General features: G+C 34.9%; 1 protein-coding gene across 11 annotated transcripts in view; it reads left to right on the top strand.

Moving 5' to 3' along the window:
- SGCE (sarcoglycan epsilon) overlaps positions 1–19,041 on the top strand; it is a 63,924-nt gene that overhangs the window by 15,432 nt on the left and 29,451 nt on the right. For 8 of the 11 annotated variants that reach the window (XM_019729721.2, XM_019729730.2, XM_019729728.2 and 5 more), the window contains exons 2-5: positions 356–463; positions 10,711–10,833; positions 12,476–12,633; positions 16,419–16,491. In XM_019729721.2, coding sequence (XP_019585280.1) covers positions 356–463; positions 10,711–10,833; positions 12,476–12,633; positions 16,419–16,491 — 462 coding nt within the window. The remainder of the gene's footprint in view (positions 1–355; positions 464–10,710; positions 10,834–12,475; positions 12,634–16,418; positions 16,492–19,041) is intronic. The other 3 variants (XM_019729726.2, XM_019729727.2, XM_019729725.2) reach the window with 1 other exon arrangement.

The following is a 19,041-nucleotide window of genomic DNA, read 5'->3' as shown; positions in this document are numbered from 1 at the left end:
AGTGTTTTTGTAGCATTTATGCTTTCTACCATTGTGTATTTCTGTGTAATTATATGTATATGTGTATATATATATATATATATATATATATATATAAAATATTACATATATATTTCTGTACATGAATTTTCAATCCCTATAGATTGTGAGCTCCTTGAGGGGCAGGAACTGTGTCTTATTTACCGGGTATCCCCATATATTCCTTTTATTGACATGCAGCAATTTTTGTTGAATGGAATTAAACAGCTAGCTGGGCTGGAAGGAATCTGATCCCAGTTAATAGGAGGTGATCTATGATAGTCATTTTAATTTAACATTAATTTAATTTTTTGTGCATTTGTTTTATTCTGAAAAGCTTTTTTATTAAGCTGTGCTGATGGCATAAATGGAACAGTTAACTGGAAGACCAAACAGGCCAACAATTTTATTATCAGCAGAAAAATGGCTGCTGGGAAGAAAGATGGTGAGTTTAGGTTGTAAATCTCAATCCCTTTTGGGGAGTCAATTAAATGTCTGCTTCCAACGTTCCTTTTGCTTTTTTAGTCATGTGTGGATATTTTTTTTATAAGTCAGTGAAAAAAAATAAACTTTGTTTTCCTAATCTTCTAAAACTTCTGATTCTCTATGTTCTTAATCTGTTATTTTCCAAGTGTTTTTCCTTTGCTGTAGTTATGCCTTTTTTTTTTAACTAAAAATAATTCTTATGTTTTTAACCTATTGTTGCCCTTTATCCAATCACTGGCTTGCCACTTATAAAAATTGTCCAGTGTGGTTATTATAACAGTTTATTTATAACATTGGAAAACATTAAGACGTATAGTTAACATAAATCATTTTTGAAAAGTATTTATACAACCTTAGAAAAACAGTCATAAAATGTTTTGGCTAATTATGGATGCTTTTTTGAATTATTTTTTGTTGCAAAACCATATTGATATGTTTTGTTAATAAATAATTAGATGACATTGTTTTCTATTGGAAAGATAACTTACTTGACCCTTGAATGGTTGATTATTCCTTCTAATTTTTCTTTTGTATCTATAAAAGTGTCCTTTAGCATTATTCTAGAACCTTTGAAATAATGCATTTCATCAGGGAGAAAAAGACTTGCTTAATAACCAAAAGATTTGTTGTTTTCAAAATATCAATTATCATGAGCTTTCACTTAATATTGTATTTCTTGATGATTTGCCTTTGCGATCCCTCTTACACCTCACTCCCCACTACCACCACCACACATGCACACACACAATTTTGACTATATGTGCTCATGAATATTAGCAGAAGGGTAACTGGGTTTCTGTAACTTTGGGGCAACTGAAGTATCTATAAAAATAAGAATTTAAAAATATTTTTAAAAGAATAGTAATTTTTATAAGCTAAAATGGCCTTACTGCCAGACACAATCTCCTGAGTACCTTGTAGGAGTGATTCGTGGCTTACCTCATTTTCTTCATACCTACCTAAAGTTGGGGTCACTCACTTTTTTCCAGCTAGTACTAAATTATTCCTCAGCTGGCATCTTCTACTCCCAGATCTGTTTCACAGTAAGACAGTTTTCCAACATCTCTTTTACCAATCTACTTTGAAGCAAACCCACAACACCTTTGCATTTTTAAGGAATTTTCGTTTGTAATATCTATAAGAAAACAGAGTTTTATAATAGTAACTTCCCATGAAAAGATCACAGAAATTTAATTTAAAAAGCCCTAGCTGTGCTTGTTCCAGGTCCTAAGCCTATAGTCTCACAGCCTTTTCCCTATATCCGCCTTAGATGTTCTGATGGGATTCTCCTAGATTTCTTTAAGGGAAACCCCTGACTGCCCTTATCTGGCTGGTTCCTTAATGAAGCTGAACTCTTTCAGCTTCTTTGGCAAATCTCTTCCTGTTTTCTAATCTTTCCAGTCGTGGTTATCAGATGGCCCTCAATGTTGCCACCTGCGGTGTACTTCTCGGCTCTGTAATCTCCCTTAGACTGGGGACCTGCCCTGATTCTGGTGCCCCGCATAAGATCCCCAAAGACTCTTCCTGTGGACTTGACACCATATTGCCCTAAATTGCACTTAAATCCTTTCCCTTTTCTTCAGTTTCTTCTCTTTAACTTTGATCCTTAGAACTTCTGTGTTCTTTGAGCATGTCCCTCCATTTCCTATTTGATTTGCCAAAAAGATACTCTCTGACCAGCTGTTAAGCCCAGGCTAGTCATCTTCTGTGGTGCTGGTTTCAGCGAAATTCACTATTCTAAGACCTTTACATACAGCACTCTCTAAAGTCTCCAAGAGATACTTGTCTCTTCCTGTTTCAAACTTTATGCTCCCGTTGGACCCCAAACTGATTTTCTTCTTGGGACCTGAGAGATAACTGTACTTCTCCAAATAGAAATGATCAATCCATCTTGAATCTACTGAGGTAACCAGTTTAGGTTACCACATTCTCTTATTTCCTCAGTTTCTCTTGAACGCATCCTTTCACTTCTCCCTTTCTGGTCTCCCTGTCCAATTTAAATTCTACCTTCATAGTACTGTATTATCAAAATACCTTATACAGAGAGTAGTAAGTTTCATCAACTGTGTTTCTAGTAGATTATATTGCAGGGGCATTTTAAATGCAGATCTCACAGATCTGCCAAATTTTCTTTTAAGATGTTCTTGGCCGTGAATCCCAGTCATCTCTTTTTGACAATTTCAAGAGAGCACAAAAGATTATAAGAGTACTTATATAGTAAAATAAGTTTAGCAATTGCATGTTTTAATGTAACTTTATTATTTTTTTAAATATTCCAATTCTTAATTGTATTAGTAGGGTGGCGCTTTTTCTGTAAATAGGATTTTAAGGAATTTAAATGTCTCAGACCAACACTTTTGGCAACATTTTACCTCAGCACACATTAAGTGGTTACAAAAATCATAAAGAGCGCTCTAAATATGGATCCCCTTTTTAATTTCCTGGGGTAGGGTAATGGAACTTAAAATTAACCCCTGGAGTTATTTAAGTGAAAAGGGATGAGCCTTCACATTACTCCTTTATATGCTTAGATAAACATCTTCAATTTCCTTTCTTAAGACAACTTGTGCTCAAAATGGGTTAGCCTTCAATTTACTGATCAACTTTAGTTGCTGTTTTCCTAAGAAACAAAGAGAAAGTCAAAATGATTGTGTCCTGATTTCCTAATTATTTTCAACTTAAATATTGAACTTTAATTGGACATCCATGAGATTAAAGTAACATGTACTCTGAATAATTTCGTAGAATTATCTGTTACCATCTTAAAGGAGGCCCCTCCTTAGCTGACAGTCAAGGAACTGCATGGCTTCAAGATAGAAATATCTCTCTAGATGACTTCTTTTCCTCTGTGGTTGGAAAGGAGCAGGACGTGCCCTTAGACTTAAAATGGGTATTCTTTGCCTTTGAAAGGTGGCAACATCGGGAGGAAGGGACCACCATGTTCTAGGATTTCAAAAGACCAATGAGAAGAGATGTGAGTTTTTCCTTTTAGGCTCTGACTATGATGGCTGAAGTGTCTCCATCTAAACTGAGTTTTTTCTTTCTTGAAACAAATGAAACTTCAGATTTGTTTCTTTCTTGAAGTTGTGATTGCCAACTGATTTCTTCCAATTGTGCAGGGTAATTATGATAACTTGATGAAATTTTAGAATGAACTTGGTTTATCGGGTCAATTTAGGGTTCATCATAAAACGAGAGATAATTAAGGAAGTTATGGTGTTATACAACATAATTAGCTTACTGTAGTAGGTTGTAATAAGACAATGTACAGCCACCAAATGTATTACCTTAGGTTTTCGAATCAACAGAGTACATCATTACCTGGGTTCAAGTCCTGACTTGTTCTTTTAGTAGTCTGTAGGCTTGAATCTGTCACTTAGTCTTGCTGGGTTCAATTTTGTTATCTGTAAAATGAAGGACTGAACTCTCCAGGAGAGCAAATACATGCCAACTCCAATTGGTAGTATCTGTCAGGAATGCTGGGTTGAGCAGAATGCTGAGGCCGTATGTCAGTAGGAAGTAACGCTATGATCTGCCTCTTAGTAGAGAAAGATATTTAGCATGCCCAGACTGGATGACATCTAAAGTCCTTTTCAACTGCAGCAGTCTGAGAGACTAAGTTTATTGATCACCAATTAATAATGGTTTGCAACCACTTTCCAACTGACATTTAAGAAAAAAACAACAAAACAAATACATGTTATCATTACTTGGAAAATCAAGATATTTAACTCCAGTTTAGAAAAATGGTTTCGGTAAGCGGCTTCATTTGGGGAGGTGGGGGTGGGAGGGAAATCTCATGAAGAAACCCTTCTGCTTTGGGTAGAAAAAGACCCAACTAGTGATTTCTCTTCCGCCTCATCTAAAGAAAAGTGGCCACATCTATTAGAAGAATGAAGTTTAAAAAGGCTGTTTAATGCCTTCCCTGTGATATATTCTACAGCCCAGTCATGGGCTATCTGTGACTAAAATAAAAACAATAGCTGACCCCCACTAAATGAATGGCCTGCAGTACTTTGATGTTAAGTAAATTGAGAGGTGAAGGGCAGACTGCTGAGAAAAGCTTTTGATTCAAAGCCAAGATTTATAAAGCTGGATTGATAAAACACAAGGTAAATCTTAAGGAAAACAAAACAAAACAAAACAAAACAGGTTGTACCTGGCTGCATATTGATGTCTCTCAAAATATTTTTCTCCAGCCATTACTTAATTTAATTAATTAAATTTCAATTTCACTATAGAAGTAACACGTTAAAAAATAAATTAGGAAGGAAACCATAAATATATCATCCTCTGCAAACCCTGAAATGAGTTCTGTTAATGCAGAGATAGCAAATGGGATTCATGCCTTATCATCAATTCCGATGAATTGGTATCAGCTTCTTGGAGTGCTGTGTAGACAGGGGCTCTGAGCCTCACAAAGAGCTTTTTCTGGTCAAAACTATAAAATATAAGACAAGTTTTATAGTTTATAAAACTATAAAATATAAGCCTCCTTTTTCCTGTCAGGACTTACGATTTTAAATTATCAGCAATGATCATAGAGTTAACTAAGTGTAGCCATTGCATTTTTGGTGTAACTTTTCTTTTTAAATAATATTCCATTTCTTAACTTTAGCAAGTTAAATAGGATTTTGAGGAATTGTGATGGCTAGTTGCTTAGGCAAAAGTTTCTTTTACAAGCCATACCAGGTAAGTGGCTATTCAGTATTATCTTTATATCTTAAACATTTAAAATCTTCATCATTCTTATCCAAAATTTTTCTCCAGATAATGCTTACTATTAAAGCCATACTATGAATAGTTGGGAAATATTCACTATATTATTTAAGTAATTTGCACTCATTTAAAGCACCCATGTCATACTTCCAAATGAATGGCTTACATCTTAAAACTCTCTGAATAAGAGGCAAATCAACAAAATTGAAATGCTTTTAGAAACAGGCTTTAATTTCTTATTAGTAAATTACTTGTTAATTATAGTGTGTTATAATATTCTTAGGCTGATTTAGCGATTGCTAAAGGTAATAGGTCACTTAATAGATCTCTTTGTTTAAATTACGTAGTATATTTCCCACACATCAAATATGTAAGAAATTATTTTATAAAACACATTAAATCCATTCATTTTGATTTGACAGCTCATGTTTATGTAATATATGGATTCAATTAAGACTTTCTATGGTACACTTATTTATTTCTGAATGCATTTAATACATGGAGTTTAACGCTGTTATCTCCTCAAGTAATGCCTGTGTTCTGATTATAGTAATATTAGGTTGGTGCAAAAGTAATGGCGGTTTAAAAGTTTAATAATTGCAAAAACCGCCATTACTTTTGCACCAACCTAATAATAAGATCACCTATCCAGAAGTATACTGCATCAACTAAGAACCAGGTAGTATGCCACAAAAGGGTCTTTGGGTAGCCAACATAGATGCTGCAAATGCAGGCTCCTTTTTCACATCTAGCAAAGTGTGTGTTAGGACAATACAGGTGTGTTCCTACTTGAACATGCAATCCCACCTCATTTGGTAGTCTGGTTTCTAAACCTGCTGCAGATTAATAGCGGCAAATTAGAAGGGCCAGAGAAGCTGAGATGGGAAACATTCTGAAGGCACTGAGAAATGACAGCTTACAACTTATCCTCAGATGAGAAAACAGCAAATCTGTGAAACACACAGACTTAAAAAGCATTAGCAAACTGGTACCTGCTAGTGCTAGTGTGCTCAGTAAATGACAAGGCAACCAAACCGTCCATGAGGGCGTCACTGCGTGATAGAACAGAGTGCAATCATTGATGTGCCAAATGATGTCTTGTGCCATCATGAAAAAGGATTGAACGCTGAGTGCTTTAGAGAACCCAGCTCTCTGAAATGCTCCCTTCCTGTGCTCCTCGTAAACTGAGATTTTACCATTGTCTCTTAAAAGATAAAAATTGGAAAATGATGTAAATGGATCTTTTAAAGTGATTAATTTGTTGATAAAGCATTTATGAGAGAGACACACATAATAGATACCTAATGAACATTACTTTATGACTTCTCAAAGATTTCAGGGGAAAAACGGCTTTAAGATTTAAATTACCTGGGATTTGCTGGGTCTTACACTAGATAGTTTATAGTCATGTACCTGTGGTGATACAGAAAAAGGGCCGGTAACTGTTCTCCAGACTTTTGTAGAGAAGGGACTTTCTACGTTCCTATATGCCCTTAAAAATAATACATTGTGATAAATGTGAAGTTATATGCTATAGATTCATTAGCAATGCACTACCATAGCCTTTCACAGTTTAATGTTTACTAAATACATCCAAATTTGCCTTTGTTTTTAAGTAATTGTAAATAAGCACACCTTAATATATTTATTACAATGTTGCTCCCGTAGAGAGAAAACGTCAAATGGACGATTAATAAAAGCAGACATGCTGCTTGTTGTGTAGTATGAGGTCCTACTTTATTGCTACCGCCATCTATGTCTGTTACTTGGGTCTTTGCTCTCTGCTGTAACATAATATGCATTGTTAACATGGTCTATAGTTTCAATGTCTTATGAAGAAAAGATTTTGCTAGCATGGTAACGAGGGACATTTGGGTGAAATAATTACCCCAGCCACTTTCCCGTATGTCCTTTTGCTCTTCTGAACTCAGATATGTAATTTTTCTTTACATATTTTGTTTTTTTTACATAAAAAAACAAAAAAAACCTGTTATTTATGGCTACCTGATTTCAGATCTTAATCCTTGCAAATCTGGCTACCCTTGCTGTTTGAAGATGATGTTTTTGACCCCCTGTGAGTTGGACTTTTCGTTTAATTGTTTTTCCCATTAATGGTGATGGATTTGCAGATTTAGCCACACAGTGGTTTCCAGTTTCATTTGTATCCAGTGGCATGTGTTTGTAGAGGTAATGGATTTGCGGCCGGAGACGACTGCAAAGCCGTGTGATACACAGCGAGGCCAGAACCTCTGACCTCAGCTTGATTAGTATGGCACTGTACACATGTATATTTCAGAGATGATTAGATTTTAGTACTGTGGATTCTAAAAGTGTTTAAATTTGATTTTCAAGACTTGCATTTAAGGAAAACAATATGCTTCAAGTTTTCTGTTTGTAAGTACTACCTAGATATATGAGAGTGCAACATGTGTTAACTGCTGGTAATGGCCTCTGTGGGTGTTGGTGCAGACCCTATCAGCATTGTTTATATAGCTCATGTTTAGAACAAGGGCCTATAACTTCGAATTTTCTGTGTCACTTGTTGTTTTCAGAAGGAAGTGAGGTGTAACTACTGCCCAAATAGCCTCTGTTAAAGAGCTATTTGTTTTGCACGTTAACAAATGGGAAAGGTAAAGGGTTCTTCTCTAGAATGTTGTGTGGGTGCCCATAATTTAAACGGATGCTACAGAAAGGAAGTATGATTTTCACAAACAAAACATAGGGGCTTAGTCATTTTCCATTTCTGGATGGTGAATGTGTCATACATCTGTATCATGTTTTTCTCCAAGTAAATGACATACTATATACACTTAAAATGAAGCAGGCTTTACTGTGGAGTTGCCAAGGTAACTGACCAGCAGGTATGCAGTTCAGCATATTGCAGAAAGGCACTGGAGTACACATGAATAAAGAAATGTGCGTGTCATCTTAAAACCCAGGAGGGCCATGGTAGATTGTGGTTTGGCTCTGTCGACCGCAGACCTGCTTTTTATGAAAGCAGAAACAGATAGAGGTTCGATACGAGTCCTTGAAGTGAGGCGAGCGGCAGTGGCAGGCACCCTTTTATGGTTCCACTTCAGGCCCTGCCATGGGCGATACAGAAAATAGAATCATTTCAATATTATTTAATACGAACAGCCTTCCTTTTTGCTTTGTAAGCTAGCTTTTACCACCTATAGCAGCAAAAACTAAGGGAGACTGTTAGTAGTTTATAATGTAAACGGAGGGTGGTAATCCATCCACTGCTACATGCCTATGAGAATTAATTCAAGTTACAAAACTGAAATTTAAATTGCATATCATATATTTAGTCCACAAACATGAGACTTGTGTTTACCTGCACAGTGCTTTGTGTTAGAATGTATTCATCCATTCACTAGGCATTGATAAAATTATTCAAATATGCCACATACCTTTTCGGTGCGGAGAAAATAGTGAAAGTAAATAAAATTTGGTGCTGGACTTCAAGGTGTTTTTAAAATCTAGGAAGAATTAACTAGATAAATCTCCAAAGAGATTCTTGAAGAGTATTCAAAATGTTCCAGTGCTTTGGATGTAGAATTATTTATCTAGAATGTAAATTCCTTTGCATATAGAATGAAATGCTCAGCAGTTCACAACTCTCCACAATTTGACTCTACCCCCCCCCCCCGTTTTTCTTCCCCTACCTTAAATATGCCCCAGGATCTAGCATTACTGGCTTAGTTCCCTTCCTTGAAAGGGCCCTACAGTATCCCACGATTGTATCATGTACATATTCACCGCTAAAATGCCAGAATTCCCTATCTCTGAGTTTTAGAATCTTGTTAGTACTTTGAGCCATTTCGAATTTTACTCCTTACATAAACTTTTTCCAGATCTTTCCAGCCTCTGTTGTTCCTCGCTGCCTTTCCAGGTATTGCCAGAGCAGTTTCTATCTCTGGGATCATATCTCGTTAGGTGGGTATTGGTCTCCCAAATCAGATGGTGAACTTAATGGAAGTCAGGGACTTGGTCTCCTTCGTCTCCACATTCTCTGCAGCACCTTGCATTCAGAAGATGTTGTGGAATCCAGCTGGTGAAAACGCTCCAATTTTCATTCTCACAATTTTTCTATGATTCATACATGTGTTTTGTGGAATGGGACCATTTCCACCAGTGAGTAAATTGTTCTTGGGTAATAGTTGGGCATTCTAAATGCCCTGGGATGACTACTTATGAAAACTTGTAGGAAACAAATCAGGAAAGAACGTGTCTCCCTACATACCTAGTTTAAACCTAACTTGCAGCATCCTTCCCTGTGAAGTTGTGTTTTTTAGTAGTACAGCTATGGATACATGAAGCTACAAGCCAAATATTTTCCTTTAGTTTTCCATTTTTGGCAGCCATCCACTGAACTGCAGGAACAAGTTTTCACAGATAAAGAAACATTTTGTGGAAGTTCTGATTTTTATGCTAAAAAATATACTGTCATGAATCTTGCTACCCAGGGCTTTTAGTTAGTTGTGAGCCTGGAGTGAGCAGCCTTGGGTTCTTAAGGTTAATTACCACATTTACAAATCCATCAGTGACTAAGAGAAAGAGCTGGCCTGATAGGGTTTATCTGTTTAAAAATTGCCGCCACTAGCCAGTCAGGAAGATAGAAAACGAAGAAGAGATTGTAGAGGTGACAAGGGTAATGGCAGTAATGTGTTGGTAGAGATGATATCAGAGGAAAAACAATAGGTGGAAACTAATCAAACCAATTTGGCCGTTTTAATGTACTCACATCATATATCTTAAGTAACCAGTAAATCATGAAATCTGCCCTATTTCACTTAAAGCAATTATTGGTACTGAATTTTATTATGTAATTGTTATCGTTTAGTTAGGGTATAGCATGATAGACTATACTGTATGAATTATTAAATGTCAAGATCAGGTTAAAATGGAATAAATCACTTCTAGGAGTGATATGAGAAATAATACTCATAGAAAAAGTATCCAATGCATTTTTATAAGTGTATGAAAATTGCTTTACATACGGTGATGGTATTATATCCTCTGATGTACTTTGTCTAGCAAACAGTTAATACAGCATAGATTTTGATCATTTAAAAATTACTTTCTACTTTGCTTTGAAAATAGGGGAAACAATAAACTGTAGCAATTAGGTAGTTGGTCAGTTCTCATGATGTATTTCATTGTAATAATTTCAATAAAAAGATTATCAAAAAGATAATATGTATGTCTTCGTTGTTTAATAACAATTTAAAATATTAAATGTGCCTAATTTTGTTTACAGAGTATTTGAAAAGTCTCTAAACACACCAAGTTGGAAGAGTTGTTTTGTGTTTTGTTCTAAAATCACTTCCCTTTAAAACAAACTTCTTAACAAAATCTTCTCGCATCTTGCTTCAGTTTTCCCCAAAATTTCTACATAGTGAAATCCTTCTTTACAGTGTAAGCGAATTACCGAAAGCATATTTCATTATTTGTGTATCTCTTATCTTTCCTCTTTGTTTCCAGTGTACACTATTTTCTCGAAGGTGCACTCTGATCGAGATGTATACCCATCTGCTGGTGTTCTCTTTGTTCATGTTTTGGAAAGAGAGTCTTTTAAGGGGGAGTTTCCACCTTACCCCAAACCTGGTATGTTCTTGATGGCAAAAAAGGGGGTCATTTACTAAATTTTTTTTTTCAATGTGCATAATCTAGATGCTATATAATAAAATATTGTTAACATTATTTGAAATGGTCTGGATGTGTGATAAATTGGTTGTTGTAGGATATTTCCCATTTTAAGACTAGAAATTTAATTACAGAAGGAAATGATTCATTTTTTTAATTTTAAAGAAAGAATATTTTTGGTTTCCTAGTCTTGAGTTTTGTGCTTCTGACAAATGATCTACCTATATTTGCATAGAAATAATTACAGCTGTACAATTATGATTTTTTATATTAAGACTTAGAGGCTTAACATAGTTCATTGATTTTTTTGAAAAATATGCAAATGTTGTAGAAAAGAATGAAATATGGTGTTAAGATAGAGTCCTTGAAAAAGCTTTTATAATGTGAGATAATTTTATATAACTTCATAATAACACAGTGAAGATTAATTTTTCCTTCAAAGTAATACCAATTATGAAGTCTTATTTAATTCACTATTGGTTTAAATATGTTATGTTGGATTGTCAGAAATGCCATCAAATTAATGAAGATACAGAAAGACTAGCAAGAGAAAATAAATTACTGTAACTCAAGTAACAAAAATAACTTCTCTGAAAATTATAGCATTAGAATTAATATAAATATTATTTTTGTAGATTATGTGATGAGTAGCATACCTGAAAACACGCATAAGATATAGTTAATCATTTCTTACCAGCATTCAAGAAGAAAAAGTAGTCTTTTCATCAATTATTTCAATTATTTTAAAAAATGTTCCTTTATGGGGCATTCTGTGTTTGCAAAACTAGATACCACAGCTAAACCTTTTGAGCCGCGGTTCCAATATTTGAGAAGAAAACATGTAGTTAAGAGTATAGTTTCTGGAGCCAGCCAAAATTGAATTCTCTTTTTACCACTTAATATGACCATGGCGAAGTTACTTAACATGGAATATGACATATTCCAGCAATAAAATTAGGGCTAATAATAGTATTACTTTTATAGGTATGGTTGAAAATCAGATGAAATAATACCTGGCACAACAACAGGGCCAGGCTCGTGCTAGTAAATGCTGCTATTGTTACTGTTAATCATGAATAAGTGTTATTATTACAGTTCTTTTGGGTTTGTAACATCTTTTTCAACTCATCCTCCATTGTTTTAAAATTACATTGTTTTTATTTTGATAATACTGTGATTATTTTGAGATATCCCTTAAGATTAGTTTGATAGTTTCCAGAGTTTCATGACAGGAAGACTTCTCAGGAGAATAAACATATCAACATGATTAGGGGATTTTTCTGACAGTTGTTTCATTGGCAGATCTTCCCCACTCCTAGGTGACCAACAGAGAAAAAAAAAAAAAGAAGAAAATTTCTCCCAAAGTTGTATGAATCTGCTTTCTTTAATGCATTATATTTCTAGACAAACTAAACAACCGAAAGGATTTTTTTCTCTACATGTGGCCCTAATCTGAATTCACACATGGATTTTTTTGGGGGGTGTTTATTTACTTTGCTACAAATGTAACAAAAAAAATTTAGGTAGAAATATTTAGATTGAAACTACCAAAGCAACATGTGTGAAAATAACTGACATATCTTATTCTGTGTTTCTTATCTAGGTGAGATTAGTAATGATCCTATAACATTTAACACAAATTTAATGGGTTATCCAGATCGACCTGGATGGCTTCGATATATCCAAAGGACACCATACAGTGATGGAGTCCTGTATGGGTCTCCAACAGCTGAAAATGTGGGGAAACCAACAATCATTGAGGTAATTTCCTTAGAATGAACAAAATTGTATTTTTGTGTTTTTGTAATTTGAGTTTCAGATGTTGAAATCAAAATGATATGGCAATAGTTTTCAGTATTTTATGCATGGAAACACACTAGAAACCATTTGGGAATGTATCATTCCTTTGTGTTCATCTACAGTTTTTAATTTCAGCTTTTAAATTAAAAAGGGCAGTCTAAATCAGTGAAAAAAATAAAAGACAGTTAAAGAAATAGAGTACTATAATATTAAATCTGTTTAAGGAAAAAAATACAAACTTATTTGCTCCATATTTTAATTTCAAATTTCATGTTTACTCATGTAGTCATGAAGCAGACATTTTATGAGCCCTATCTCATCACTATGATAGGTGCTGGTGATTGGAAGATGAATTAAGTGGTGAGTCCTGCCATGCCTTATAGTTCAGAGGCTAAAGCACTGGAATGGAAGCCCATACTTCGCCAGTACTGATATAACTGTTTTAATAAGAAGGTGTTGTTTGATGCAGAGTTGTAAGAGGGTAAATAGGAATGCATTCCACAAAATAGATGGAAGGCTATCTTAGGCAGAAGAAACAGCACATCAAAATCTTGGAGGCATTAACAAAATCACATGCATCTAAATAAGGAACAGTGGTATGTCTGAAAAGATGGTACCATAGATCATTGGGGGAAAAGATGTCTATTTATTAAATGGTACTCAGACACTTGGTTAGCCATATGGAAAATACGAAATTAGATTCTTACTTCACAGGAAATACAAAACTCAAGTCTAGATTGAGGATTTAAATGTGAAAAGCAAAATTTTAAGCTATTATATGAAAATGTAGAAGAATACCTTTCTGAGTTTGTTGGTAGGGAAGGATTTCTTAAATAATACCTAAGTATTTTTATTTAAGAGAAAAGATTGATAAATTTTTACTATATTAAACTTGCGAACTTCTGTTCATCAAAAGACACCATAAAAACAAAAAAAAAGACACAAACTGGAAGAAGATTTTTTAAATATATATATCTCAGATTAATGGGTAGTATCTAAAATATCAAAAAGGACTCTACTACAATTTAGTAAGAAAAAGACATAAATAGACATTTCACTAAAGAGGAGACATAAATGCCAATTAAGAAGCTTATTCTCATCAGTAATGAGGAATATTCAAATTAAGACCACCATGAGAATTTTGCCCGCAGTAAAATTTATTGTGGGTGGATGTGGGAATTGGCATAACCACTTTGGAGAACAGTACTGACTATTTCACGTAGCTGAGTATCACTGTACCCTATAATCCAGCGGTCCCACTCTAGGTACACACTCAACAGAAACACTTGCAAATGTCCACTTGGAGGTGTGTCTAATCCTGCTCATTGAGCAATGTTTGTATGGCAAACCACTGGAAACCCGCAAAGTCATGGTTTTAACCCAAAAGTCCATCGGCAAGAGTGCGTACAAAGTCCATCAGCAAAAGACTAACTAAATAAATTGTGGAGTAGTCACACAGTGAATGTTTTTAACAACAATGAAGTTAAGCTTGCCCAGCCACATGGATAAATGGTTTTAAACACAATGTTGAAGGACAAAAACAAAAGTCCCAGAAGACTATATACAGTTTACCATTTTTATAAAGCTTAAAAACAAGCAAATTAAACAATATATTTTAAGCATACATTCATTGATAGTAAAACCATATTTAAAATGAATGGGATGATAAATACAAAATTCAAAATGGCTATTTCTAGTTGAAGAGAAGCAAGGGGCTAGGACAGAGAAATACATGTGTTGAGCAAGGGTTCAGAGGGGTTCGTTATGTTCTTAATACCTTATAACTAAGACATAATGTTACATACATGTATCAAATCTACTAAAACTATAATTAAAATTTAACACATCTTTCATCTAAGTAGTAAATAACTAATTTCTACATTCACATATAGTAACATTTACAGTATTTTTAAGTATCCTATTAATAGTCAAAAGAATTTTGCATATCTTAAACTAATTATATAAATCTACTAATTTATTCAACAGATATTTATTAAGCATCTAAAATAGATTAGCCACTGTCCTAGAAATAGGGGATCAAACATGCACACACTCTCATACCTCTCTGCTATGAAGGGCTTCACATCATCATAATAAGTAGAATTTGAGGATATGTAATATTTAAATATCTCATTAGTAGTGATACAAGGACTGCATTCTGTTATAGCTGTTAAAATTAAACATGAAATATAAATTCAGATAATAAAATTCTTCCTCCTGATTTATGAAATGTTCTTCACTCCCTTCAGTAGCCTGTGACTGAAGAAAAAAAAACTTATTAGAACTTACGAAATTTACAATAATGAAATTTGTGATTATTATGGGAAGGCTAGTCATAAAAGTATTGCCGCTCATTTGAAAATGTCTAGCTTTCTTTCTGAGCATTAGCTTTAAGATATAACAATAGAAAATTGATACTTTTTTCCATTGAGAATAAGATTAAGTTTATTGCAGGGTGAACTTTTAAAATCATGAAGATTCCCAAATGAAATCCATTTTTTGTTATTTTTTCATTTGCTTATTTGTGAACAATAGTTCCTAGTTTATTTTAAAGATTAGTCTTAATTTCAGTGTTCAGTGTGAACCTAGTTAATTATGTGTCCCAACAAATAGCAGGTAAGGAAGTCATGAAATCTTACCAAAATTTGACAAGTTGTGGAGAGAGAAGTTCTTTTAACATGATGGAATAATAGGCTTTTCAGAATATGTACTTTTTAACATTGTTAAATGTTTGGAATTATTATTCCAAAATTTTCATTTTACTGTTTTTGCAAGCAAGATTTCTGATGAGTGTAATTTATTTCATTAAAGCTTATAAGTGATGCTATAAAAATCTTTGATAATCATTTTTAAATGAGCAAGATATTTCTTTTAGTCTGAGTCAGTTTTTTGTCCCACTCTTTTGTCTCAGTGTCAACTACAGCTGCAGTCACTGCCAGAAGGCTAGTGCTGGGATGCTAAGACTTTACACAGTCATTTGTTTTATTTGAGGTACTGCAGACCTGCCTGAATGATTTCATATTTGTTATAAAGTTAATTATTCCTTGATTTTTGAAGTAGTATCCTGTTGTTGGCCTTTGCTTTGTTTGTTGTTTGCAGTGGCTCTTTCTGAGTTGACTTTGATGTAAGTTCATTGGCTCTGCAAATGTTTACTAATATTTGAGTCTACAAAGGGATTGACTTGTGTTTTTGAGCATGTGCCATAAACTTTATAGACCGTAATCCTTACTGCTTTACTCCCATCGTAAGTGAGATGATTTCCAAAGTGCTATTCATGACATTTTTTGACTGGTTGGTGTGCCGTTTAGTACTGAATGCAAATAGCACAGAGATGTGCTTGTTTTAAAGGGTACTTTCCAGTATAATCCTTAAGCTCCATTTAAAAATACAAAATATGGAGGTTTTTTTTTTGAAATCTTAGAACGGCACTGGTAAGTAATTCATAGTGGTTAATCCATTTTCTAATGGTGCACCTGCGTTGCGATTAGCACTTAACAGTCTTCTGTAAAAGGGTCTTTTTTTATTTTAGCTTTTTGTTTTAGCATGTTAAATAGACCTAATTATTTATTTTCCAATAGTATTGCTAAAAGCTCTGAGTTCTTGTTGCCCAGAGAAGGAATATTTTGTAAGTATGTAAACAAATATTGAAAATGGAAAGAACGACTATTTTCATTTTGTCCTTAATGAATTTCATTTTCCAAATAACACTGCACTTCTTTAATAATATGATTTTCTATTTCTAATAGATAACTGCCTACAATAGGCGTACCTTTGAGACTGCAAGGCATAATTTGATAATTAATATAATGTCAGCAGAAGGTAGGTATGAAAAAATATGTTGCTGATTGTTTCCTTATTTACAAGAAGTATTTCATTATGTCTTATATCCATGTAAAATATAGTTAAGGATTTTGAAGTGCTGGATACCTAATAAAGCTAATGAAATAGTAAAATGTGGAAAAGAAAACTAAGCAGTATCTAGTTTGTTATAAAATATCATGATGTGTTATGGTGCTGAAAAGCTCAGGATAGGGAACCAAACAGGCCACTTTTTTCTCCAGGCCTTGGTTTCATCATCTGTAAAATGGGACTAAAATTAGCATATCCCTCATAAGTCTGGGATATGGATTCCATGAGGCAGGCTTGAAATGTGTGTAAGTAACATGGGGCTGAGGACAGAGTGTACGATCAGCTAGTGTCATTATTTTACTTTAAAACTTATAGATTGTAGTCCAATTGCATATGAAGATAAAGAGTTGTTGAATGACAGAAATAAACTAATTTGGGTCACAGTCTCCTTCCTAAATAGCTCACCACACATCAGTAATTACTGGAGTCCATCAGCAATTTAGAGTTACATATGCTCAAATTATAAGTGATTCCCAAGGATTTGGAAGTTTAGGGACACAGAAAATACTCCAAGAATTACGCTATCAAATATTTTGGCATTTGATTGGGAAAAATACATGCCATTAAAAACTTTGTAGTTTACATGGGCTACTCCTCTCTACCAGATATCGTTTATGAGAGTAACAGGAGAAGAATGAACATAGCATTCCCTCCCCCCAAAAAAAACAGTAAACAACTGTGTATATTAGAAAGGGGAAGTCTTCAATATATTAGTATAATTAAAAACAAGTGAGCACACATGAAACATTTGATCAGAACCTGCTGATTTGGAATTCATGATAATTCAATAAAGGCTGAGTTAAAAATTGCTTTATGCTATACAAAAGAAAGCAATTTCTGTAGACCTGATAATGCAATACATAATTGCAGAGATTGCTTGAAGATTTTGAACACCTTTACATGAGTTTTTCCCCAGGTGCTTTTAGCGATATCAGCTGCATACAACACATATGCTAGTTTAAAATTGAAAATGACCTTCATATATGAAAAGCAAGTACAAGTGCCAGCTCTGTGGGCCTGGATGGAAGACTCCCTGTCTATTTCTCCAATTCCCAAGGGCTTTTGATACATAGTCATGTTTGGATCAAGGAGACTTTTGTTCTCAACTCCAATAGTAATTATATGCTTACATCCTGTCTATGCAGTCCCTATAGAATTGGAATACCCTTAATGAGCAGAATAATTGCAGAGTTCCCTTTCTCCTAGGGAATTCACCAATATAGATATGTAGTAGTTACACTGCAGTGGGCTTAGACCGCTAACCTCACCATTATGCTCTCAGAGGGACTCAAAACCCTTTGTCGGATGGAAGTCCCTACACACTGAAAGACAGCCTGGTCTGCAGTTTGACCCTCCTGCTTCTCCAGTCTGGTCTCAGTCCTGTGGATACAGAGTCCACAGTTATCCTGATAGCTGTTATTAATATGCGGGGACCCATGTTCAAGCAGATACTAGTGGAACATTGCTACACAACTGTAGGATTGAAAGTTGGTTTTAGGGGCTGTTTATCTAAATCGGGGGCTGTGAAAGTGTGTTGATGACGGAGGAAGAGTAGATGTGTTTTGGAAGCCTCCACTTTTGCTTCAGGCAGAGCTGTTCACTGCCATTTTCAGAGGGTTCAGTGGCCCCCAACTATGAAAACCAGTGAACCAAATGACATGCATTTATCCTTTCGGGCCTAGATGATATGTATATGGGCATCTTTGACCAAGATCTACATACGTGCCGTTTCACCCAGATAAGGCTGGGAAAAGAAATAACAGGAGTTGAATATCAGGATAATCACGGTCAGTCTGACTCCTTGCCCAGCTGTCTCCTGCTTTGAGAGGCCTAATGGGAAATTAGTCCAGTAGACACACACAGCCTGGATGGAGCTCAAGGAGAGTACACAGAGTGATTCTCTAAATTGGGTTTAGTGCCTCAGAGGCCTGCCACCAATCTGTTGGCCTGCTGTTCCCTTGGCCTCTGTGATGTCCAAATATAGCAGGCATGGGATTTCCCCAAAGTTAGAAAGCTCCTGTGACTCATCTCTGGGAGTCCTGGCAGCCACGCCTGGCTGGTTAGACAGCAGGCAGCTGCATGGCCCAGAACCTCTGAGGGGTGTGGCAGCAGCCAGTCTCACAAAGGAGCCACGAAGTTGGGTCCCATGCATTAGGAAAAGCCAAATAACAGTTCTCCAAAAAGTAGCATTGATAAAAAGAAACAAGTTGTGCATGCTTCTGTAGAAAAGTGGGAGTAAAAACAAAATGAAACTTAATAGAGGATAGACTTCTAGCATACTCAAAAACTATCTTTGGCATTATTTATAAACATTATTTATTGCCAAGAAACGGTTCTTCATGATATATTTCTACAGGACTGTTTCTTGGTATAGGGGAAAATATAGTATGATTAAGCTACTGTTTATCTTTAGGAAACAGGAAATGTATCTGTATAAAGCAGGAAACTTGTCTACATAAA

Source organism: Rhinolophus sinicus, linkage group LG09 (assembly GCF_036562045.2).
Source record: "Rhinolophus sinicus isolate RSC01 linkage group LG09, ASM3656204v1, whole genome shotgun sequence".
NCBI classification, from domain to species: domain Eukaryota; kingdom Metazoa; phylum Chordata; class Mammalia; order Chiroptera; family Rhinolophidae; genus Rhinolophus; species Rhinolophus sinicus.
This window is presented reverse-complemented; position numbering and strand designations above follow the sequence as displayed.